The 26397-nt window shown below is 40.6% G+C and overlaps 1 protein-coding gene across 1 annotated transcript in view; it reads right to left on the bottom strand.

The window, feature by feature from the left end:
- Window positions 1-26397, bottom strand: part of LAMA3 (laminin subunit alpha 3) — a 132604-nt gene that overhangs the window by 10097 nt on the left and 96110 nt on the right. The window contains exons 49-70 of the mRNA XM_053396385.1: window positions 25217-25328; window positions 22285-22452; window positions 21303-21499; window positions 19723-19839; window positions 19253-19407; window positions 17798-17939; window positions 16784-16883; window positions 15514-15630; window positions 14834-15013; window positions 13855-13997; window positions 12367-12546; window positions 10428-10579; window positions 10178-10340; window positions 9612-9745; window positions 8313-8460; window positions 6882-7001; window positions 6430-6551; window positions 5632-5752; window positions 5193-5333; window positions 4955-5085; window positions 2764-2895; window positions 1443-1587 (exon numbers count right to left, since the gene is read on the bottom strand). Coding sequence (XP_053252360.1) covers window positions 1443-1587; window positions 2764-2895; window positions 4955-5085; window positions 5193-5333; window positions 5632-5752; window positions 6430-6551; window positions 6882-7001; window positions 8313-8460; window positions 9612-9745; window positions 10178-10340; window positions 10428-10579; window positions 12367-12546; window positions 13855-13997; window positions 14834-15013; window positions 15514-15630; window positions 16784-16883; window positions 17798-17939; window positions 19253-19407; window positions 19723-19839; window positions 21303-21499; window positions 22285-22452; window positions 25217-25328 — 3120 coding nt within the window. The remainder of the gene's footprint in view (window positions 1-1442; window positions 1588-2763; window positions 2896-4954; window positions 5086-5192; window positions 5334-5631; window positions 5753-6429; window positions 6552-6881; window positions 7002-8312; window positions 8461-9611; window positions 9746-10177; window positions 10341-10427; window positions 10580-12366; window positions 12547-13854; window positions 13998-14833; window positions 15014-15513; window positions 15631-16783; window positions 16884-17797; window positions 17940-19252; window positions 19408-19722; window positions 19840-21302; window positions 21500-22284; window positions 22453-25216; window positions 25329-26397) is intronic.

A 26397-nucleotide genomic window follows, 5' to 3' on the forward strand; every position in this document is an offset into this window, starting at 1 on the left:
GCGAATGTGTGGTCGATCGCTGGCTCCCTTTCTGGCCCCGCCCCCTTGCCCAGGCCTCCATTGTTGAATGTTCTGCAGACGGAGGCTGTTTGTTTCCCCAGCGACGTGTGACTGGCTGATTAGATTATCTGTCTGGAAACTGTAGAAACTGCTCCCTTTCCTTTCGTAAAGAAGCTGCGGAACTGTGAGGTGAACCCCATAAAAACAGGATTTTTTCACTTTGCAAAGTAAGCTCAACAACTTTGAGCTGATCCTCAAAAAAACGGGGCTTTTCCCCTTTGCAAAAGAAGCTGCACAACTGTGAGCTGATCCCCCCAAAAACGGGGCTTTCCCCCTCTAAAAACTAGGTGCGCCTTATGGAGCGAAAAATACAGTACTCCTGGCTATCGATCAACCACACTTGTCCCCTTATTATCCCATGAAGCAGCATCCAGCAAGGAAGCAGAGGAGGAAGACTACATCTGCTGCATTCACACCTCACTGGTAAATGCAGCGATGCCCCCACCCCCAGTTTTCTAGGGGTTGTTCTGGTTTTATGCAATTTTGCTCATAAGCACAATAGCCAGGAATGTAACCCTCACGTAAGATGTGAGCTAACTCTATGTTCTTTCCATGGAAATTACCAACTGTTATTCTTTCAAAGCGTGTACTGTATATACTAATTCAAGCACATTAGCAAAAAATTTACACATGGCTTATTTGTTGACTATGATCACTGAATGTATCCAAATAGGTTTCCCTTCCACGCTGAGCAGCATGGTTACTTACAACAGATCTTTCTACAGTACTTCCTTTATCCGTCATTTCCCAGAGTTTTTTCTCAATCAGAGCTCTCTTTTATTATGCTTCTGCTATCACCACTTGCCCTATTCAGGCTTTCATTATAAGGCTTAAATGCACAAGCAAGGAGAGGAGAGGTCCACAAGCTCACCTCCTATCCCCATTGCCCTCTGTGTGTTTAAGGGTAACTGTTTGCAACAAGGACGCCTCCTGTACTCATGGAGGCTCCCAAGCATTTTGGAATCCTGATTTCTATGTCTAGAGAACTAGACATAGTTCTATAATTAAACAACATAACAATCAGAAGTTACCGTATTTTTCGCTCCATAGGACGCACTTTTTCCCTCCTAAAAAGCAAGGGAAAATGTGTGTGTGTCGTGTGTGCTGCCCTTCTCCCTCCTCGGGGAAAAGCCCCCAAGAGCCACACACACACTCCACGCAGCTTGGGAAAGGGAGCGCTGAGCAGAGCCTGGGATGCATACAAGCTCTGCTCAGCGCTCCCTTTAAATAATATTTTTTTTCTTGAATTCCCCCTCTAGAAACTAGGTGTGCCTTATCATCAGGTGCGCCTTATGGAGCGAAAAATACGGTATGTTTTCTTGTTGCATAAACTTGTATTTTATTTTATTTCCCTTTTCTTTACAGAACTCTGAACTCCCAACCTTTAAAAACCTTGGATGGTCCACATCATTCAGGTCTTTCAGCAGCATCAGCTTGGGTTGTTTCTTTATCATACAGGATCCTAAGGATACATCAACCTTCTTAGTGTTATCGGTTAGGTTTTGAACTTGAGGAAGCCGATCTGATCTGGAATAGATGTAAGAGAAAGCACATATTTCACATAGCGGAGCTAGCTGATAGGCTTGTAAAATACTTAGGAGAAATTCTTTTTTCTAGGAAGACAGTACAAATAAATCAATTTAGCCTAGTTTTCTCTCTAAATGCTTTGCCTCTCTATTGTGTTTTGTATACGAGGTGACACATTTGGAGGTGGCATTTTTATTGGCACTACTTTATCAGTGAAAAATGAATGCATCTTTGGGAAAGGTGTTCTGAATGCAGCTGTGCTGAGAAATAAGCACCCACAATATAGGTAATAACATCTATAAATTTGTAAATCTTAGTTGAATTGATGAATGTTCTGCCTTCCCCAATCAATAATACTTCTCTTTTAAGTGGCTCCTTACTTATTCTGTTAAGGGGCGATTTGCAAAAATATTACTTTCTCTCACAGGGACCTCCCACCTGGAATATGATTTAACTAAAGGTTCTCTAATATTTATGTTAGAAAATAGCTGAGACTCTGGATAGGTTACATGCGCTACAGGAGGTAAAAGATTGCAGCCTGAGTTGAGAGAAATGAGCAGGTGGGCTCAGTATGGGTGGTACCAGAGGAAGAGGGGCAAGCACCCCTCTAAATGAGGAACTTGCCCTCCTCTTCATTGCTGGACCCCTATCCTTAACACATACTGTTATTTTTCTTTCAGAGAGCAACTTGCCCACCTAGAAATATACTTTGCCCCTCCTGTTTGCAGCCCCCAAAATATTTTTCTGGGACTCAGCAACACCAAAACAGTTATGAAAGTGTAAAAGTATCACAACTGTACCTCCGCACATTTTGGGTGGTTTCTGATAAACTGATGCAGTGCAAGCTGTACTGGGAAGCTGCAGTGTGCCTAATCTGCACCAATTTCCTGATAGTCCATGAGCTAAGCAGTATGGCAAATGCCAGCAGTACAGTCAACACAGAGGAAGGGCGATCCAAACCCTGCACAATACAGCATTGTCTTTTTCAGGTACTACTTGCTAACGTTCTGGTTTCACTTTCAAGCATACAGATGCTACTTTTTCAGTATATGCCCAAAGGCATCGTGCAGCGTATTACGATTCTGTTGTGCTCATTGTAAACACTGGTTTTGTGAGGAGCAGAAAGTACCATATTAATGGATTGGAACAGTCTGTGCTCTTGTGCAATATGTTTACCTTTGTATAAAGACATTGGAAATGCATCCTTCAAAATCATTCCCACCCAACTCTATTGGCCGACTCATTGTTTTTCTTCCAAGGGTTCCAACTATTGTTGACTCAGGCACATCATCAACTAACATCTTAAGCCTGGAACGAGAAAAACACAACCCAGAGTGAAATTTTGAGAGCAAAACTATTAAGTCATCCCAACATTTATTTCATCAGCCACTTAACATTCGTACAGTACGTTTTAACAGTTGTTCACAAAGCTGTTTACAGCATAAAGCACTACAAGTACATTTTTTAAAAAGGAAAGAAAACCAACCAATCAGATCAGTATACACACACACACACACACACACACAAACACACACACACCTGTAGCATTCCATTCTTAGTTAACTCATTTTCAAAAGCCTAGAACAAATTTTTTTGCCGGCCTCAAAAAATAGGCAAGTGAGAGCCCCCAGAAGGAGGACATTCTATAATACTGAGACAGCTACCCCAAAGGTCCAGCTTCTAATGGACACTAATCTAGAATTCACAAAAGATGATACCCTGAGCTGGTAAATTATGACTTCAAGCACAGCCTTGTTCTCCTTGGATGGAAAAGGGTTGCATATAATCACCAGTGTCTATTTATTTATTAATCGTGTATTTATTAAATTTGGACTGACTGCAGTAGAGTTTCCCCTTTTCTGCATGGGACCGTGATTAAGCAGAATAGAATCAGATTCCGCACAACTTATGCAGAAGTATGTGGCCATGTTGGTGCCTCTTTTGCTCTTTGTTTTCACACTGCAGCACAAAACCTACACCACTCATTAACAGTCTAACATTTTCTGTGGCTAGCCAAAGGGTCCATGCAGTCTATGTATACCCATGTGACTAAATGAGAGCATCCAATACAGATTCTAAAACTCCATATAGGCATTATCTTAGAAATCAAACCATTACATTTGACACATTATTGCTGATGAATTGGATTGTTGCTGCAGTGCTCTCCACAGAGACAGAATTCAAGCAGCTAGTTGGTTGTCATGGGATAGGGTTATTTCCTGCCAGGTTACCTCCCAGAAGCTGGTATTCATGGAGTAAGAAGCCAATATTTGTGATGGCCAAACCACGACTGAATGTTCAACTAACCAGGTTAACCACGGTGATGATCGTCACATGAGATGCACATCATCAGAATCTAATCATAGAAGCTTCTGCTCCACCAAGCCAACACAAATTAACAATGGGTGCAGGCTTCACAATTGCAGCAACATTACAGAATTTCCCCATTTATGTAAAAACAAAAATAAAAATGCCATGATTCCTAGGTTGCTAGCAAAGATCAAAACAGATATGAAAAGAAGATATTTGAACAAGTCCATACAAAGAAGATGTGGAGGCAAAAGGTTAGCAGCATCTGTGTATTTAGCATAACCTGGGAAAGCTAAGAGATCAATTTATACATGCTAGTTGTGATCTAACAGTTGCAATCTGCTTGCAGAGCTCTGTGTGCACAATATTTGCTTCATTCTGTTCTCTGAGAGGGAAGCGCATGGTGCACACAATGGGAAATGCCAGTGAAGTCTCACAGAAGAGTATGAAAAGCCTTTCTACTCTTATATGCAGAGCTGCAGAGTTCTTGATCATGCCCTATGGAAGAGGAGTGGGTTGTGAAACTGGCGTACCAAGCACAGAGATAAGCGCATACAGAACACACAAAAATAAACTGGGTCTACATTTTGTCACAGAAAATGCTCTAATATTCAAGAATGGAACTGTGAAGACTTTGAAAATACAAAAAAAGTCTCCTGTTTATTCTGAGGTTCCACATCAACTGCTGGCATTAATCCTAATGCAATTTTAACTTTCTAGATATTATATACAGTGGTACCTCGGGTTACATATGCTTCAGGTTACATACGCTTCAGGTTACAGACTCCGCTAACCCAGAAATAGTGCTTCAGGTTAAGAACTTTGCTTCAGGATGAGAACAGAAATCATGCTCCAGCGGCGCAGCAGCAGCAGGAGGCCCCATTAGCTAAAGTGGTGCTTCAGGTTAAGAACGGTTTCAGGTTAAGTATGGACCTCCGGAAAGAATTAAGTACTTAACCCAAGGTACCACTGTAATCAAATGTCAAGTCAAGCAATACAGCCCCATATTTTTTCTCTAACATAGCATTCACTCTGTCCCATAAAGTGTTGGACTTACGTGTCACCCTCTTTCATCACTGTTACATAATGCATTGAGCCATCTTCATATCTCTTGCTAGACTGACCTTCTTCATCAGCTAACTTTACGATGACAAAGCCATTTCTCAGGAGCACAGTAAGCACATCAGGCTAAAAACAAACAAACCAAAATTTAATTTTTGAGGTTTTAGCTTTGGCAAAAAAGGGAAAATGATTATCTTTGAATAGGAGAACAAAAGAAGACATATCTCTCATACCCGTAAATTGTAATATAGCAATGTTCCATCAAGGGCCAATGTGTGAAAGCCAAATCCAATTTGGAAGTCGTTAGGAAATGGAAAACCATCATCACTCAAATCAAGTACTCCATTCTTAGAAAAAGTTGCAGCTCTCACAAGCTAAAAATACAAATGGATAATGAATAGGTTTCCTTTTTCAGAAGAGTCATTCCTACTTTCCTTGCTTCTGTCTAATATATCAAGTGGAATTAACGGATCTCACGTTATGGGCTCCATGGGAATGTGGGACTCACAGATCTTATTTTGGGAAGGTGTGGAAGCCCTCACTTTGCAAATGTTTTTTGTTTTTGTTTTGTTTTTTTTGGGTTTTTTTGTCTTAAATGCATTATATGAATGAAATGCCATCATGATCATGATTAGTATCCAGTACCTAAGGAAGCTGTAATCGGCAAATTACCTTCCAGTCTTCGGGACAATTTTTGCTGACACCAAGCATCTCAGAGATGGTAGGGGAAGACTCAAAAGAAGTTTTTACATTCTTCATGCACCCACGAAATGGAGGTGTCGATATATTAAAGCTGTTTCCGCAAAGAAAGAAAAAATACCATATGGCCTTTATATTTGCCATTATTGATTCCAAATGTCTCATTTCATGTACAAACTGCTTTCCACTTCTTATCTCCAGAGTAATTCAGTAAGTGCTGCTAAGAGATTGTGACTTGCCCTAGGTCACTAATTAAATATCTTGGTTAGAAAAGTGTATCCCACTCTCAAATCTGCCACTCTATTCACTGACCCCCACTATACACATGAGAGCAGTATTACAATGGCAGAATGACAAGTGCAAACCGGCATTAAACTTATGTGAAGAATATTTTTGTATCTACGTAGTAAGCTTTTGTGTTTGTGAACTGGAACTGGAGGTACAAACTAAGGCCTTACAGTTCAACCCAGACCTGGGAAAGGACCATCTAGGTCTTTCGGTGAAATGCTCCGCTTTGTGTTAATCATGCCTGCACAAATGAAACCTACCAAGCTGAATACAGCCCAGCTGCCAAGTATTTGTAGTGTTCAAGATGATTTGACAATGCTCACACTAGACATTAAACACAGGAAAAACCCATCAGCTCCCCGTCATACCACAACACCTGGAAGGTCACATCATTCAGCTCAGTGGACCCCAAGTTGTGCAGGCCTGACTTCCATCCATAAAACAACACAACAATCTTAAGGAGTAATCTGCAGTGTAACTCACCGTTCTCTTATAGAGGCTGGGATTCCACCGAGGTAATATGAATTGAACGGAAACATACTTATGTTAACTTGTTCTCTAGGCCTGCCAAAAGCAACTATTTGTGGACCAATGAGTAAAAGAACCTGAAATGAATAAAACAATCAGATTTTAAACCAGCCTACAAAGAAACAAGGGAATTTATATATATATTTCATATTATCACAACTTGTTTTTAAAACAATAATGCTTCAGAAGTTAATCGAACTGTTGTTCCTTTGGGTAGTTAAATAACTAGTAAAAGTGAGAAAACTAAGTTCTTTGAAGGAAAAAAAGACATAACATCTAGAAGATGCTAAGCAGAAATGTTAACTTTTATAAATGGTATGAATTTGCATCATTTATAACATCATTCATAAGTGATTACATTGTTGGATATTCATTTATTTTACATTTTTTTTTAAAAAAAGCCTTACTATTTGATCCATTCCGTTGTTTATGACCACTTGGCTCCTTGCTTCTTTCGGAGGCTGTGAATCAACTTTATACCTGAGTACCAGCTGGCCTTTTTCAATCCTCAAACAAATGAACTTGTCCTGCAATTAAGAAATAATATGTCATGTAATATAAAGAGTCATTTATTTGAATTAGGCATAATTAGCAGTACTCTGTGCAGTAATCCTGAAAATTTCAGCCTCAACGTTTTAAAGAAAATGTGCATTACCAGTTCTAGTGGCTGAATGTACAGATGAATTTGAATCTGAGCCACGTTTCAGAAATCCATAACTCGCCATCCTCTACTTGCTCTCTTCTTTTCAGTGATCAAAGCCATATTGAATCCAACTACTGCACATTTCTGATCTCTGAATCAGGCTGCCTGCTTGGTTCTTCAGGCATCTAAGTAACCTTAGTCTCAAGGACTCAGGCTTGCACTTGTAACCTCAGGATTCTGGGTCCCCATTATTGTGTGTTCAGGCCTCAGAAATGTCCTTTATGCAGAACAGAACAGGAATCTGCAACATCAGCCTTACAATTGGCAGGCAGCATAGAGTTTCTGGATTGGCCAGAGCTGGTATGATTGCCATGGCAGGTTCCACAGCCTTATTATACATTTCTAGATTAGGAGCTCGTATGTTGTACAACTAAAAAGCCCAAGAAAACACAGCCATTCCTTTGAGCACTTTGTTCTGCTTACTGCAGTTCTGTCCTACTATTACGTAAGTAGCCTACGTTAGAGAAAGCAGAAGGGCAACTCTGAAAGAAAATTTTATCGCTAAGCCCTGAGGAATAATTCATCCTCAAGCACTATTTCCTTTAATCTGACACACGCAAAACTTTTGCCTCAACTCTATTTATTTATAAAATGCATATAGCATTTTTCTATATGAAGACAACACAAAGCAGTGAACACAGTAAATCACAGGCTGAATATTTAGGTTGGGGGTTGTTACAGTAATTTCTCCTAATCTTTCATTCAAAACATTTCACCTGCTAACCTCACTTCTTCAAGTCTTTTGACTGTGGGCAAAGTAATTGGGCATAACCGTTCTTTCCACTTCTGCCATATGTTTCTATGCTGGCATCAGAATTACTTGCTGGAATAATACAAAGCTTTAAATGGATCAAGAATAGTCTTCTTTCCATTGATTAAGCTTATGCCCTGGCCTGAAGAATTAGTTACCGGTAACTAAGATTTCTCAATAATCATTGAAGTTACTTATCAATTTTTGCCACCAAGCAATATGAAACACTATGTTTTATAAGACATGTGTAAAGCACATGCTTTTTAAACATTTTTCCTAATTACATTCAGGTTCTACAATTCAATTTTCTTATCCATACGCTCTTAATTGTTATGCAAATATTATTTGCATGAATCTCTTTCTCCACATGAGCAGAAATATTACCTGATTACTTGCAAAAAACACAATTCCATCATCTGTAGTAGTCTGAATGGTTTGTTCATATCGTCGAAAAGCGCTAGTTGGTGAAGTTACATCAACATGGGCGTAACCTGTGCCTTCAAAATAAAGTTTGGAAGACTGTTCTTTATATCTGTAACAAAGAATGGGGGAAGTGAGAATTACTGCATGTTCAGAATCTCAAGAAGTATGTTAAGCAAACATTCACATAATTAGCATTTTTCAGTTTGAGGTAATAAAAAGGGGAAATTGTATTTTAAAACTTAATTTTTTTTGGTCACAATTATTTTAAAAAAGGCTGCTTTCTCCTGTTGGGACATAAACAAGAAGAATCTACACAGTGGATTTATCTTGCACGATCTCACAGCAAGCCCACACAGATGACCTTACTTCCCCAAGATGAGCATTCTCATCCTCTGACAGCTTAATCATTAGTATCAACCTACTAAGTGGAAAAGATTTTACAGAAAGAATGCCTGAGTTGTCTGTATGGGCTTCTTAAAAACTGCATAGGACTTGGAACAGTTCAGCACACCTAATTGTTAAGGCTTGTTAAACACATGTTCAGCTTCCTTTGCTAATTCTGTTCTGTTCCATGTGGATGCCATTACAATATGATAGAAAAGATATCTCTCGAAGCCACAATTGCTAAACTTTGACTGGGATAAGGAGAGTGTGACAGTGTTAGAAACTGAGATATGAAAGCTAGGAGCTAAATAGCACCTTAAACCTAGGTTATGGGCACAACAACGGTTTAGGCGCACTTTTTTTGTAACAAGAATACGATACTGAAAATGAATGAACTGCAGCTAAAATACTATGTTCATTTTTCATATGGTCTAGTCTTTCCCCTGTTCACCCCCTAATATTCTTAATACTTCTCCAGTCTTCAGAGAGTAGCTGGAAGTGGGGAGGCAGAAAAAGGTCCTCCTTTCCTTCCACTCTGCAGTTTTAAATCTGAAATCTTAGGCGCAGAACTGAGCCCAGAGCTCAGAAACTGCTCACACCAATGAAATTTCCTGTCGCAAAATGCACCTAGAACAATGGGAGTTTTGAACACTGGTGATAGATTATTCTGTGGCGCAATGCGTCAGTGCACCTGGCTGTTAACCAGAAGGCTGTTGGTTCGAGCCCACCCAGGGATGGCTGTGGGCAGGATTCTTGCATTGCAGGGGGTTGAACTAAATGACCCTCAGGGTCCCTTCCAACTCTATGATTCTATGTATTATAAAATTCCAAATATACAGCACAGGGCACGTGGTAGGATTTTTTTATTTCTTTTACCTTCTGCATGGTTGTACTTCACTGGTATCAAGATTAAAACTCCTCTTGAAATTGTACAGGCTGATAACTCTCTCGTTCAAGCTATCCAGTTCAATGCAGCCTTCATAAGGAGAGTAGTTTAGCGTACTGGGAAGCTGTAAAAGTAAAAACAGTCTTCAGTGAAATTCAGCACCATAATTTTAATTAATTATTCAGATTGATGAATTCTGCTTTTCAATGCAAAATTTGGTTTCATTTTTTGAAACCCACCTAGGATGTATATCTCATACTAACTAACTAACTAACTAACTAATAAATAATAAATAAATAAATAATAATAATAATAATAATAATAATAATAATAATAATAATTTATACCCCACCCAACTGGCTGGATTTCCCCAGCCACTCTTGGCAGCTCCCAGCAGAATATTAATAATAACAATAAGTTATGGGTTGTTATTGCTTAGGTCCTTTTTGTGAAGCAAGTATGATATTGAAAGACTAATCTGGAGTATCAGCGCTTGATTTACAATACACACACACACACACACACAAAATATTTCCATAAGTTTTAAACACATTACTATAAAATCTGATGGATATCCTCCAACATAGAAGACCACATTGTCAGGATCCAGGTTGAGAAGAGTATGGCTGTTTCCACTGCTGTCATCAAAAGGCCCAAAGCTTGATGGTGAAGGAGAGGTTGCACCTTGAATGTAATTCAGTTTTGCATACTGGTAAATCCTAAAAAAAAAAAAGGGACAAAATTTGAATATCTCAACCTAAGCCCACAAAAAGATCGGGAAGGATTTCTTTTATAGAGTCCCATACCTTTCAAACTGCACACGATCCAAAATTGCATCCTTGGTATCGCTTTCAAACACCGATTCAGGCACCCGTATTTCGGCTTCATCGCCCCCTAAACTATAGGCGCAAATGAGACGGCCATCGCGGACAGCCATGCCTATGTAGTCCTTGGAACTCTAAACATGAAAAAAAAATTCTTAATTAAGAAAGCTGGCTTCACATTTTTAAAAAAATAATCTTTAGAAGTATCAGTTGTTTGTGACTGTTAGGCTGTGCACAGGGAGTACATTCCCCTCACCCAACCTTTTCTACCTATTTTGTGGTCCCAGTGAAAATTACCCTCCTAAAGCTGCTATTTGCCCCAAGATGGCAGCTACCAATTGGTGTCATTTATAACTTGAAGCATAAACCAATTCTAGGCCAGTTAAAGTGGCACACCAACTCCAAGAAGTATTGGAACTTTAGTTTTGAGCCGTCTGGTTATATTTTTATTTCTTACTTGCCTTTCACCATGGGTTCCAGAAATTTAAAAATATAGTATTCAAACAAATTACAGTCACAAGAATTGAGAATATTTATCTCATGTGTCAAAAGAGTAAAAATGTGCATCTGCAATATATTATGTAAACTACATTATGAAGGTGTCAGATACATCTCTGTGGGAATGGAATTCTAAAACTTAAGGACTGCCACAGGGAATGCCCTCTCCAGGTCACAAAAACCCAAACTTCTGAGACTGGCCAAATTACCAAGAGAGCCCCTTCTGTTGATGTTAACATCCAAGAAGGTCCATAGGGAAATATTTGGCCAGGGAGGAATTATTCCGCAAGCCAAATTGGGCCTATCTGAGGCTTTTGCCTACCTCGTAGCTATTGTCACAACTTGCTAGTGGATAAGGCATTGTGTTGGATCTTTAGTCAAGGGAAGGGAGTGGGGGGTTGGGAGTCCCATCCCTTACTCCCAAGAATCAGGGTACCCCATTAAGGGAGTCCAGAGGAACATGTTTCTGTCCAGATGCCCAGGCAGGGAATGATGGACCATAACACCCCCACCCCAAATGATGATTCTGGAGAAGTCGCCCCAATTTGATATACGTCATAGGGTGATTCTTAACCTAGGATTAACCCTGCCAAATCCAGACGGAATGGATGATTCAGAATACACACCCAATGCCTACTGACATCTGCAATCATTAAAGTCGTGGCCTGTTTAATCCCAAAATGCTTGTCTTGTGATTATTGCATCTCCCCGTGACTTGGCCCCCACCAGCAGCAGCCTACTATGCCTGGGCCCACAAGCCACTTTCAGTTAATTGACTGTTAGATAGAATAGTCCGATGTCCATTCACATTTGCCACCCCAAATTAAGTTAATAAGCCATGTCTGTGCATGTTTAAAAGATGTAACCGTCACTCCACTTTCAGCTAATATCATATTCAAAAAGTGGAACACATTCACACAGTGATACACAAACTACTTACATATGTGGGTTTCTAAGGTATAAGAATAAAATTATCCCTTTATTGTTTTTTAAATTCCTGAAATGTAATTTTAAATTATAACACAATGGGCCTTTATTTTTATTTTTTTAAATTTTTTAACAATGGGCCTTTATTTACAATGGGACTGCAAGCTTTCAAATTATCAATGGATTGCAAATTAAAACCACATTTGCTTTTTAAGGCTAATTTGGTTCCAAATGGCCACATAAAACTGCGTGTATCTCACATAAAATAAAAATTGAAAAAAATGTCACCTAAAACTATATAAAATAAACAACTTGGCAGAACTGAATTCACATAGACTTTTTGTTTTGTTTGCTTTTTGCAGAGATACTCACTTTATCAAAGCAATTCAATTATTTGAACAGCTGCTCAGATATTTACAACCCATTGTTCATAATGATGGGTGAATAGCGTAATAAATATTAATAAAAATAATGGAGACAAGAAACGAATACTTACATCCTTGTCACCCAAGTACATGACAAACATGTTGGACGTCTGCCGCCGTGGGCTGTCCAATCGTGAGAGAGGCCTTTGCAGATACAAAGAAAGAGAAGTATAGCCTTTCAAGTCATCAAGGTTATCTGGAGGCCGGACCTCAACCCCAGAACTGCCATTGAACCTCATGGGAACAGCAACCTATTAAAAATGAATATGAATATAATCAGTTACAAACTCATGGGAATCAAAACAGACAGGCAATTTTGACTTAAGTTCTGGGGAGCCATGCAACAGCCTTAATATATGTAAACAACTACAGTCCTATTCAGACATTTCATTTTCAGTTATCACTGTGTGGCTGGGAGAGTGCTCACTGGCCCACACCAGCTTTTGTATCCCTGTTGCTTCCCTATGCCACCCATGTTTTGTGTGTGTGTCTGGAGGGAGAAGTCTACCCTACATACATGGGCTCCCTATACAGTTTGTAGCCTATGTGACCAGGAACCTTATATGTGTAGAACAGGCTCCTCCTTCAGACCTCCCCCCCTCCAAAGTATTCAAGGGGAAAACAATATTTACATTCTGTGAAACAGAAGAGAAGCAGGCAACTGATGCTCTGTTACTGTGGGCCTGTAGGATATGTTTGCACCATGTACCCATGGAAAATACTGGTTTTCCTTGTGACTTACATTGGTAAGCACAGGAACATTTTTAAGCATGTAAGTAATGGTTCTTACTCAATTAGTGAACCATATTAGAACTTAATTCTTGTACCTTCTCCGGGGGATCTTGCCTGCTCCACAAGGGTAGATTCCTATGAACATGGATTAGGGAACTGAGATAATGCCATTAAGCTCAAGCTTCCCTGTGTGATGCTTGCACATGATGAAGAGAGAGCTTTCTGATGCTTCCAGTCTGTTCAAAAGCAATTTCTCCCCATCATGACCCATTGGAGTTCAAAACAACAGGCCACAAATTAGCAGGATACCCAAGCTGACACCCATTTACAGCAGCATTTTTGCCCCAATGCTTTCGTGAATTGACTGCTTTTAATGACTGGGCTGGTGCCATACTGTGTTTTTTAATTGTAATTGTATGGATTAAACAGATTTTATATATGTAAATAGCTTTACTTCTAACAATGTTTACTTTTTTATTATTGTTTTCCTATACTTTTAGTGGTTCTCATTTTAATATGTAAGCTGCTTTGAATCCAATCAGGGAAAAAGGTGGAGTATAAATAAAATAATAATAAGAATAATGATGATGATGATGTCCAGTTGGCTTTTCAGCATCAAACCTGTCCTGGGGAAAATTGCTCTCTGGGCAGACCTAAAGAATAAATTATTTCTCTTTATTAAAGGTTTCACTAAATACACCTGGGTGACAATAATAAAATATGTGAGCGTGGGCATGTAGCAACATTCCTGGGCGAACATGTGATGACAAGTAGCAAAAGAGGACAGAAAGAAGAAGCTATGGAAGATTCTGCCACAAGCCACATACCTTGTTAGCAGCATCTCTTGCTTGCTGGATGAGCTCTCTGATGCGGTTTATATTCTCCGATATGTTAGCTATTGGCATAAGTTGTTCATTGATGCGTGTAATCTTGTTAAACAGATCTGGGAGGATGTTTGTCAAGTTCTTTACTGTGGATAGGATTTTTATTTTTTTTAGTGACATGAGGGAAGCATTATGTAGTAAATGCAAAATATGAGTCATGTAATCTGCAACTGCTGGAATACAGTGGTACCTCCGGTTACGTACTTAATTCGATTTGGAGGTCCATTCTTAACCTGAAACTGTTCTTAACCTGAAGCACCACTTTAGCTAATAGGTCCTCCCGCTGCTGCTGTGCCACCGCCTCGCGATTTCTGTTCTCATCCTGAAGCAAAGTTCTTAACCTGAGGTACTATTTCTGGGTTAGTGGAGTCCGTAACCTGAAGTGTATGTAACCTGAAGCATATTTAACCCGAGGTACCACTGTATAATGGGGCACACTCAATTCATACCAGGGTAGTTTCCTGACAACCTATTCATTTAATGTTTATCCTGCTGTTTGAGGGGTAGTGGGGATGGTTGTACGACATTAAGTAAAGCAATTGTCATCCCTTGCTTTCCAGTACATTTTCCTTTCATTTCCCATCGTGTTCCCTACTTTAAAATAAAAATAAAAATTGGAAGGAGCTTTTTTGCGCGTCTAATCCACTTAACTGTATGACCTGAATTATTTGCCAGTCTTGAGAGTGAATCCCACTCACAAAACAGTGACAGTCTGGAAGTGCCCCAAGACTTAAGAAAAGACTTTGGGTGAGGACCTTTTCTAGGAATTCCCAGCAATAACCAGATTTATAACATCTATATTTAGCAAGTTGTGAAAGAATATTCAACAACAGCAACATGGCCTAGTTCTCCCCTCCAAAACAAATGCTGATATCACTCCTGAAAGGCTGGAAGAGGCCCATGGAACAAACAAACTGCTTACCTGTATTGTTTGCATCATTCAAAGCCTTGTTATAGTTAGAGCTCTGTGTGCTTCCATAGGAAATCTTTATCTTTTCCACATCTTCTTTAATTGGGTTCAGTTCCGTGAGAACATTAGCAGTAATGTCATTGGCATTTTTGACCATGTTCTTTGCACTTGTAATCAAGTCGTCTGTGTCATCTAGAGGAAAGGAAAAGATGCACAAAAATCCAAATATGTGACTGGTTTCTATATGACCACATATTTTGCTCCTTATTATCTTTCCTTCCCCATTTGGATAGGGCTGTTTTTTATTTACAAGGCAAGGGCTGTCTAACGTTTTTGGTCTGAGGGCCACAGTTACCCTTGGCCAACCCTCCAGGGCCTGCAGGCCAATGGTCTTGGCCTCTGCACCCTCTTGCACACAGCCCCCCGGCTCTACGTGGCTAATTCCTGCAGATCATCTTAAGGGAATACCTCCTCTCCACTCATCAGTTGATTGGTCTGATGACTGGGGAGAGAGTGCAGGACACAATCTCTCATTTATTTTTCTGCCAATTGCTAAAATTGGTGGGGGTTTGGGTGGTTGGCAGAAGGGAGGGTTTTGCTTGCGGGAAGTTGGGCCAGGGATTAGGTGCTTGGCATAATAAGAAATGCAGAACAAAATATACAGCAGTGGAAGTCCACATCAAATTATTTACCTCTATTTATCCCCTGAAGGTCGTTTTGAAAGCTTGTAAGATTTGCCTTTATCACATTTTTCTTGTGCTCAGCAACCTCAAGTCTGCTCTTTAAGTCATCAAGAGTGGGACTGATGTCTGTAAAAAAACACACACACAAAATCCACCAACCAACCAAGTGTTAAATCAGTCTGATAACTATGGATTGGATCATTTTCTGGTGAAGCTTCACTACTTTGTTCTCTAGTCTTTCAACAGGAGGAGGAGAAGCAACTCCATCACAGCCAAATTCAATCCTAATATAAGCACATTAAATGGCCACCTTTACACTTGGAGATGGGTGAGCATTGGGTATACTCAGTAAACTTGTAATTCTGCATTAAAAACCCAATATTCTGCAACTAGATAATAGCTTTCTATGGGATCAGGTTGTAAGGAGTAGAATACAGGAAGAATTACCCTTTCCAAAAAGCTCCAAACGGATTTTATTACTTGCCTAAAAGCAGCTAGCTGAGAACTAAGCAGGTCAGAGATATTTGGAATCCTATTACATATTACTCCTTAATAGCCAATAACAGTGATGAGGGTGCCACATGTCTTATGAGCGGACTGGAACTGCATGATTTTAATCACTGAAACCCAACTATTCTCAGAATCCCTCATTCCTGCATATAGCATCCTGGGCACGGGGAGTATTTCTGGCTGCACACCCCTGATCCCTGGTGGGTTAGGGTCTGCAATAAAGTAGGTATCAATCAGGATGTTGCACAAATCCCTCAAACAGAAATATATATGACTCCCAACCGCTTTTTGAATGATATCCTTTTTCTCATGAGTCAAGAAGCATGCTGATCAAGCTACATGCAATTTCCCTCCTTGACTTTGATTTCATCTTGTTAAAATTGCTGCAGGCCAGATCAAATTGTTGCATTGCCTAGATTTGTCCCATTCCCAGCTTTGAAAGGTTGTAAGGCTGTAATGCTTTCTAAAGTGGTAACGCCCTCAAACATTACTTTTACCACTTCAAAGCGGAGAGATCTGTTTCTCCAAAATTGTTCCCAAGTAACCAAAGCCACCCACTCTTCAAAACGAGCCAGTCTTTCATCTGATACTGTTACTTTGTTATTGGCTCATCTGAAAACTGCCAGTTTCATACTAACGTCTTTCACCATTAACATTGCAGTAATAAAGATGGTGCAACTCAACCCTTAATGAGACATGAAGCAACAATACCAGAATGGTGGCAAAACCTTTATGAACCTGCACATTATTTATTTGCTTTTCAAGATACCCTGTAAGGTCTTTTGTGCAGCCTGTGCTTGGTTTAACAGATTGCCGCTGTTGGTCTTCAGTCTCTTGGCACTTCCAGCTAGGTCTTTTCTCTCCACTGTCTGAAAATGAAGCATTGCCATGTAAAGTCTTCATATAAGGGAGGTAGGATACATTAAAAAAAGTCAAAGGAGGCAGTGCACACAATCAGGAGGATTTAATCTCTGCCAGGTGTTTTCTATTTTTGTTGGATGCAGTCCATGAACATCTGCTACTGTGCAATCCCCATTCATTTTAAAGATACTTCCATGCAAGCCCTATTCAGAATATGAGATGCTTGGAGAATTGTCAGAGTGTTGCCTTGGAACCTATTGTGAATCTGCCTGGATTAGTTCTATAATATCTAAAGTAATGATGAAATGAGATGGTGTCTTTTTTAAAAAAAAAAATCACAGCTAAGCTGAACAAAATGTAGGCAGCCCTCAGATATGTAAGATTAGGATCAAAGCTTCCCATTCTATCTCCCTGATGAGTCTGGAGTGCTATTAACTCACTTTTCATCAATCAATCACTGCTTTTAACTGCATTTTTTTTAAAACCCGTATGTATGTAGCATATTAGCAACGGTAGCATTCCAGATCATGCAAGGTACTAAGTTGTGAATTTGAATTACAAGCCCTCTAAATACCCAGTTAAGAGTTGCCGTGTTCTAGCCTAAGCACCTTAAGAGAACAGAGACAACAAGAAGGAGCAGGGTGGTGTCTCCCACTCTGGTGCTTCAGCGGTTCCTCTGCCCATTCTCCTTTCCCACCTGCTATGAGGCCCAATAAGAATCCTGGTGACAGCAGGCAGGAGAGAGGGATGGGACCAAAGAGATTCTGGAAGAGGAGAGGTGGAAGCAGGCTTTCCTCTAAGGTTAACTTCAGCTAACAGGCAGGCTGTCAGGTTGTACCTTAAGGGCTGTGCATTTTATTTAAAATAAGATGAAATAAATCCAACGGCTAACAATTCTGATGTGATTTCAGAATACTCTTACCGATAAAGCTGAGTCTGCAGCATTGGATGCACTGTTGGCAGCAACCTCTGCTGCTTTGATGGCATCAATAATGTCATCGTAGGCAGTAGCTGCTGCCACAGAACAGGACACCAGCTCGTCATCGCTGACGTTTTTCTTGATCCTGTGGGGAGAAAAGCAGAAAATCTAGCAATCTGGACCATGTATGGTGAAAATATTTTTGGTTGCTCTTTTGGTGGCATTTGCTCACAAATGCCCAACAGAAAAGTATACATCATATAATAACACAAGTGGTCCAACAGATGGTACTTTAAGGTGCCATTTTTGGGTAGGGACACTCTGCTGCTGATGTTCCTTTTTTACCTTGAGAATTCATGTCATGAGGAAACTCTTATGAGGCTGCAGATCAAAGACACCACTCCAATCCCCAAGAAATGTTTACATGAAAACCGCAGAGGTTAGCTCTTAAATCAGAATTTAAAACTGAAACACACACACTTTTATGAAAGAAGAGAAAGAATGAGAGACAGCCAAAGTCATAGGTGCCAACTCCCTGAGTGCCCAAGCACCCACAAATTTCAGTGCCAGGGCCATGCACACTGCATGACACCCACGGCTCCGGGTACCCATGGGGCCAGGCTGGCACTCCTGGTCAAAGCAAAACACTTTCAAATCCCACCAGTTCCATCTAGTTAAATGCTGGCTTTACTTTCCAACTGAAAGCAGTGAGACTTAAGCATGCTTCCCTTTAGCTGGTTCAGTGTTGTAGGCTGGCAAATTTACAGTGCAATGTGTAGATTCGGTCAGAAATCAGAACCCCTCTGGCATTCTAAAGATATGGTCATGTTCTGGAAAGTGACGGATACACAGGTGTCATCTGAAGGGAGCATGCCTGCAGGTTTGGCACCAGTTTTATGGGACCCTGGGCAAGCACCGCCCTGGTTCCCCATCCCCACCCTACGAGTGGGAAGGGGCTGCAGGGGGCAACCCAGTGCTCTGAAGGGAAGCTCCAGGTGAAGCAGCTGCCATCTTAATTTCCTCAGAATGCCTTTGGTCCCTATATCAGGGGTGCCACAGAAATTAAAGATGGAAGAGGCTGCAACTACCTCTTCTCTTTAGAATGCAGGGTCCCAAATACTTCAAAAGGAAGGAGGACACACACAAAAAGAGGCTGGTGTCAGTTGTGGTGGGTCCTTTAGGACCCTGACATTTGTCCTACCATGCTGGCTGCTGGAGTTGGGTCTGAATGTTCACCTTCCTTCCTGCTGGTGTGGGCTTGAAGGGCAGGAAAAGGGGTTTAGAACATGATTCAGTATAAGAACCTCTCCCATTTGATCCATGAATCAGCTCTCACATATAAATAACAAGTTCCTCTTCTTTTGCCTTCGCCGTTTACCTTTAGCACAATACAGTATACAATGCTCTTTAGCAAGATACATGATATCTAGCTATTCATCTGCAAAAATGAAAACATACTCATCCAGTTTTCTTGCCAGGTCTTGTAAAAAGTTGGCATGCTCTTCTGCTCTCACTACTAGAGGTTCCTTGCTGGCCGATAAAGACTGGCTCTTCAGTTTTTCACTTAAGTCCTTCCTTGCGCCATCCAGCTGGGCAGCCAAGTTTTCATATTCCTGAAGTTTGAAGGCAAATGTCACTTTATTTGCTGTGACCCAGACAGATTTATAAAAGCACAGGAAATAAATGGCAATTCTATCTTTTGTGTGCTTCAGCTTTTCATGCAAATCTTGGTGCTTTGAGCACAGCACAGAGGATTAAGCACAAAAGATTAGACAGAAATGGGGGAAAATGTTTTCAACATATAACTTGTATTTTGTGAGCAGCTATTATTGCCTACAAAATCAAATCATTACTTGCAATAAACCTTTATTTCCATTACAATGATTTCTCTCTCTCTTCACAGAATTAAAGCATTACTTCTTCAATACCTCTTTGCTCTTCTGCAGCAAGCCAAACACACTGTTTGCTTGAGACAATGATGCTTCAGCAGAACTCAGAAGATCCAAGATGCCAGTCTGTTGTTTAGTCATTGCATCAATCCGTTTCTGACAAAGAAATGAAGAGGAGACTCAATTTTTAAATGCAGCTCTCATTGGCAGAGATATAAGTAATATAGCTTTCTGAATAGTAACAAGGGGCACTATCTAGCCATAGGGTGTCTCCAGGCGCAAGTACAATTTGGGGAAAGGTATAACTTGTTTAATGGTCAGGTTGCATTTACCCAAAGGCAGGCTGATCCTAAATCAAGCATGTGTCTTAGGGCCAATCAACATGTTACACCATCTACTAAATCATAGCTTTAAGTGAAGGGTTTTTGTTTTTGGCATGAATTGCCTAATCTGGATTGGGACCCATGCCTGCAATTTGCATAGGGAAGTTCCCATTGAAGCAAATGAGACTTTCCTCACCTAATGCAAATCACAGGCATGGGGCTCTTATTCAGTTCAGAACCATAGTATGGACAAAAGATAAGAGCCCCCCCCTCCCATTGTTTATAATCCAGGCCAGGAGTACCACCACCACTCCCACTGCCACTTTGTGTACAATACAAGCAGACAGCTTTGTATTTAAAGGCACAGCTGCATAGCTAATGTAACCTGGCATGTAGAAGTAAAGATTCTGATTAGGAGAAAAGGAACACTGGCTTCCTCCTGCAAACCCTAACTGAAGGGAGGAGGACATAGAAAATTCATAGTGCAAGCCTTTGCACGGTCTACTCAGATTTAGGTTCCATTGAGTTTATTGGGCCTGACTCCCAGGTAAGTGCATATAGGACTGCAGCTTATGCCTATTAGCACTCTACAGCAGCCATTGCAGGGGTTCCTTATCAGTGCTCCACAGTTCTGGACCTGCTTCCTGAAAGCCAAGAAGGGTTGGTCCAGGATTAGGGAAGGAGAAAGCCCTTCCTCACTTACATCCAGTGCCCCCAGGGGGTACTCAAGGGTACGCAGTACCAGCATCTCTTCTTGTTAAAAAGTGTGTTACTTACTGTAACAACTTCATGGTGAGCACCGGCACCTATTTTTCAAGTGAAGGTATTGCTGTAAAACTGAAGACTATCCTATCCTGAAATCTCTGGATAATTATTTCCTAAACTAGAAACGGTTACTATTATTATTAATAGGTAACTAATTAACTACCTACCGGTAACCATTTCCTGTATAGGCATTTGGCACAAAAGTAAAGCAGAACAGGATAGAACAATTTATGACATGTCTGTGTATCATTGGGTCATCCCAGGTAATTTCAGGACAAAGAATAGGTCTGGGCAGGCTGAACAATTAAATTACACCTCATATAACTGTTCCAGAGAAACTAAACTTTGTTTCTTTATTAAGAAACAAAAAGCAAAATAAAGCAGCAGTTTCTTATTCCATCAGCCTTTCACAGTATCCTTTTGAGAGAGATTATTGATAAGGCCAGATAAAATGACTTGGAATTTCACATATTCTTCATCTATTAAAGATTTTTTTAAAAAGAAAAAGAAAATAAATAAAAGTGGTATCACCTTAACATCTTCCAAAAGGAGTTGATTATTTCCATTTAAATTTTCAGCCAGCTTTGTTTGCTCTTTTGCTTCTTGCAAAGATATCCGAAGGTCTTCGAGCTTGGATTCATACTCATTTAATGACTCTCTTATAGTTTTAATAAGTCCCTGGTTTTTTGCTTGGTGCTTTTGTAGTTCAGTCCTTACACGCTCCAGCACTATGGAGAGAATCAGAATGAATAAAGTTTGATTATCGGATAGCATGATAAGAACAAATTTGATTATCCATACTGCTGTAAGGAGATAGCATCCACCTAGCTTAAGTCCTTTTTGGTCACTAGTCCTGCTCTGTTCTTGCCAATGAGTGCAAAATTATGCTACTGCTACAATTCACATGAAGACCTTTAGTGGGCACCCAGAATGTACTATGTACTACGTGATTTTCTTGTACAATCCGGCCATCATTAAGTATTTCCTTTCTCTCCACAATTTATTTACCAAATTGTGTAGCAGCAAATGATGAATACACATCTGTTGCAGGCAAAGTGAGGAAAAAAGGGGTGGACATTACATATCACTGCTTGCCGGTTTTGAAAAGAGAAAAGAAGTTTTCACCTTGACTTCTTGAAATGCAAAAATTAAAACGCAAAGCTTATAAGCCCAACTGCAGTAAGCACTGAAGGATGGAGGTTTCACATCCAACCAAGAAGATTTGTTTAACCTGCTCCTTGGACTTATGCACCTCAGAAAGCTTCTTCCTGGTCTAGCATTTTCTGATCCTACCATCTGTACTCCTGTCCCCAAGCCTACCACCTTCATCTTCTTCTTCTCCACCTCATGTTAGCTACAGAATGATCATACATGATAAGACCACTTTCAGTTCCACGTTGTTTACAACTCCAGTGGGCATTTCCAAAGGAGACAACGGTCCTCCTCGTTCTAGCAAATCTACTCAGGGTCATTTCTATCCCAGGATCTATGCATACAGTCTTTACGCTCTTACAAAGCTGGGCTTCTCTTTTCTCCTTTTCTGCTTCTGTTAGTTGTTGCTCAAAATTGCGGTTTCTCATCTCGTTAATCATTCGCTGAGCTTGAGCCAGCTCTTTGGCACCATCTCCTGAAGCTGAAGGAGTTACTGCTGTAGAAGTACCAGTTATCTGATCCAGAAGAACTACAACAAGGAAAAAACACAGATGAACAAAATACTCTGACAGATACTTTTTCTCAGAGCCATGTGTTTTGTGTTGTTTTCTTTTCTTAACCTGAAAGGTTCTACTTTCCATTCAACACATATTCAATGATGCAGAAATAATCCATCAAACGATCCTAGTGAAACAGCCCTTGCCTTTGGATCACTTTGACTGTTGTCGGGGTGGGGTGGGGTGTTAACCTGCTTTTTAACATGCAGATTATATCCCACTTATTTAGTAAGGTACTGGGGTGAGTGCTTATGTCTATCTTGCCAAGGGAATGATGCCAAAACAACTTTCCCCTGGTGAGTTGTCCACTCCTTAGCTGTTCTACTTAAAAGCAGTGGTTCTCAAAGGGTGTGGCAGGAGGAGATGGCAAGTGTGGCTGGAAGATTCAAGGACAAAGAAACATTTGCACATTTCATTGTAGTATAAAATAGCATTTATTTATTCATTCATTCATTCATTCATTCATTCATAATATGGATAGATCTCTTCTCAAAATGAGAGCAAGAGCATCAAGTGTTCAGGGGATAATTCATGTTCTTATGCAGCTGTATTGTTTTATACTATGTGGTGTCCTATGATCATATTATAAAGTAGTTGTGTTCTATGTTATAAATCAAGCACTGCTTCGGATTTGTTTCTTTTTGTTTTCCAATGTTTTTCTTATCAATAAAAAAATTAGATGTTTATTCTGAAAGTGTGACCCAGAGGAAGAAGTTTGAGAATCACTTAAGAGTATTTTACTGCACAGATCATCCTCCTAGACACCTTCACTTTTTGGCAGCTCCTAGCAGGGCAGGGCAGGGCAGCATCATGAGGGCAATCCATGGGATTTGAACTTCTATATCAGATGTAGGGAATGTTTTTCAGTCTGAGGGCGGCATTCCCTTCTGGGCAACATGCTTGTGGTGGGGAGAGTCAGAGGCAAAAGCAGTTGAAGCAACAAATGTGAAAGTTACTTTAGGACAGTAGGATAGTTATATACATATTTGTATACTCTCCTTTATCCTCGATCCAGACAAGGAATAGGACTATCTGAGTTAAATTGCAATTGCAATAAAGCAAAAGTAGCCTGGGCATGATGCGTTTGATCAAATGCATCCATTCTTAAGGAAATCAGCCCTGAGTACTCACTGGAAGGACAGATCCTGAAGCTGAGACTCCAATACTTTGGCCACCTCACGAGAAGAGAAGACTCCCTGGAAAAGACCCTGATGTTGGGAAAGATTGAGGGCACAAGGAGAAGGGGACGGCAGAGGATGAGATGGTTGGACAGTGTTCTCGAAGCTACTAACATGAGTTTGACCAAACTGCGGGAGGCAGTGGAAGACAGGAGTGCCTGGCGTGCTCTGGTCCATGGGGTCACGAAGAGTCGGACACGACTAAATGACTAAACAACAACAACAACAACAGCCTGGGCATGAAGCAGGGCCAGTGAAAAGTATGGCCTAGGAAGAGTTTTGAGGCCTAGACGAAGAGGTTTGGGGGGTGGGCACATTTGGCCACCAGGCCTGAGGTTCCTCACTTCATTCTACACATTACAAATTGGGGGAGGATAATTACCACAAAGATGCCATTTTCAATAACACTTCTGAAGTAAGCATAATGTCAGATCTTAATGTAGGGCAATAATCATGCATAAGAATTTCTCATCAATAACCACATCTAAAGCCACTGCTCATAAACCCCACCTTTTATTTATGTTATTTTATTTTATTAAAGATTTTCTTGGTTTACAAAAGTACATGCCTTGTCTCTTTTTTCAAGTTGCACAGTCTTTTTTACAGATCCGTCACATTTTTTATGAGACGTTAGTGTTGAGTACAGTATGAGGTAAAGGGACGCGGGTGGCGCTGTGGGTTAAACCACAGAGCCTAGGACTTGCTGATCAGAAGGTTGGCGGTTCAAATCCCAGCGATGGGGTGAGCTCCCGTTGCTCGGTCCCTGCCCCTGCCAACCTAGCAGTTCGAAAGCACATCAAAGTGCAAGTAAATAAATAGGTACCGCTCCAGCGAGAAGGTAAACGGCGTTTCCGTGCGCTGCTCTGGTTCGCCAGAAGCGGCTTAGTCATGCTAGCCACATGACCCGGAAGCTGTATGCCGGCTCCCTCGGCCAATAAAGCGAGATGAGCGCCGCAACCCCAGTCGGTCACGACTGGACCTAATGGTCAGGGGTACCTTTACCTTACAGTATAAGGTTGCGGAGAAGAGGAGGGAGGGTGGTGAAATTCATATTTTTTACAGTGTATGTGTGGGGTTTTGGGTCAGTGTCAACTAGATAGGTTCTCTTTCTATTTGCTTGTTACATTTTCTTCGTAGTGAGAGAGGTTGGAGGCCCAGGGTATGGTTGGTTGTCTGTAATGGGGTTTGTTTGCATTTGTGAGGGGGGGGCTTGTTGGGCCAAGTAAGACAGTTTGATTCATATGCCGTTGGTGGGTTCCTGTTGTTGTCTTGTTGGGCCGTGTATGTGATGAAGGGGAGCCATATTGTGGGGTGAAGGCATCCTCTTCTATTTGTCCCTGTGTCAGTTTCAGTTTATTGGTTAGCTTTCCTAGCAAGGCTGTTTCCCATACGATTTGGTACCACTGGTCCATGTAAACCTCACCTTTTATAACAATACTCCATCAGAGAAACGTGGTATATCAAGTTGCAATAGAGAATTAAATCAGCTGGAATTTATCTCCACAAAACAGGATTGTGATCAAATAAAATAATGTAGGAGATCAGCAATTACTCTTACCATTAATATTGGTGGCAACACTTTGTATCTTGGAAATCAAGTCTTTTCCCCTTTCATTAGTCTTACTAAATTTGTTGAACAGCGTCTCTGCTTTCTTGTAATTGCTTTCAGCCTGACAAGAAGTAAGAGTTTTAAAAGAAGAGAGCACAAATCAATATTTGTTTTTAAAAAGTATTTGCTACTACAATTCAATGTTTCTGATAGTAGCTAACAAAATTTGTTAAGTCATGACAGATTTCAGAAACTTGGTGAATTTGACATTTACTGGTCATTCTTAAGATTCTACAAGAGGAAATATCAGAAGTGTTTGTGTCATGTTGCCCTTGGCTTCAGTGGGCAGGGCACCTTGAACCTAGTTTCAACCATATCAAGACCCCATGAATAAAGAGGAAACCAAGATATAATGCTTACAAGTCATTCATTCTGATAGCTATAAATGCTTTTGTTCCCCAAACTACATACATAGTTCCTTCAGTTATCTATGGCAGAGTAGCCCAGGCAGCATGGATCACCCCAAGTAGAAGGACAATTAATCTTTAGTTCTGCTATGTCCTCTGCAATATCACAATTGGGACCTTCCTGGAAGCTTCCTGGTTCTGCTTTTCAACAACATATTCAGTTACAGGGATACCTCTCCACCTGTGTCCTCTGGAAAACGCTGGCAGTTCCTAAATGGGAGTGCTAGGTCTTTGATTATAAATAAGCCCCACCAGGATATTGGCACAGTGTTCAGCCTGTAGGATCTCATCATAGGGATCCCAAAGGGGGATATCTACCCTCCAGGTTGCAGACCTACCCAATTCACCCCTCTCACATCTTTATTTTTCTTCCATTGTGTGCTCTTTAATGTCACTGCCTTCAGACCTTCAGTTTCCAGCTTTTTTGCTGCAGCTGCAGTCTGGGGATGTTCAAGTCAGTATGCTATCTGGTGGCCTCCTTTCCTGTGTCTTCCTGTCTTTTCTTTCTATCCTCCTGAAGGATAGCTTTCTGTCTGCCACTTCTCCTCACCTTTCCCCTGTTAGCTCTCCTCTTTCTGCTGAACTCTTTCATTCTTTCCTCCCCTCACACCACATTCTTTATTTTCTTCTGATCACCTTATATGGCTATTATTGTCTCTCCTCCCTGGGCATCTGTTTCTCACTTCTCGGCTAATTGGCAGGGCAGAATACCAGCTGGCAGTG

Source organism: Podarcis raffonei, chromosome 7, assembly GCF_027172205.1.
Source record: "Podarcis raffonei isolate rPodRaf1 chromosome 7, rPodRaf1.pri, whole genome shotgun sequence".
Taxonomy (NCBI): domain Eukaryota; kingdom Metazoa; phylum Chordata; class Lepidosauria; order Squamata; family Lacertidae; genus Podarcis; species Podarcis raffonei.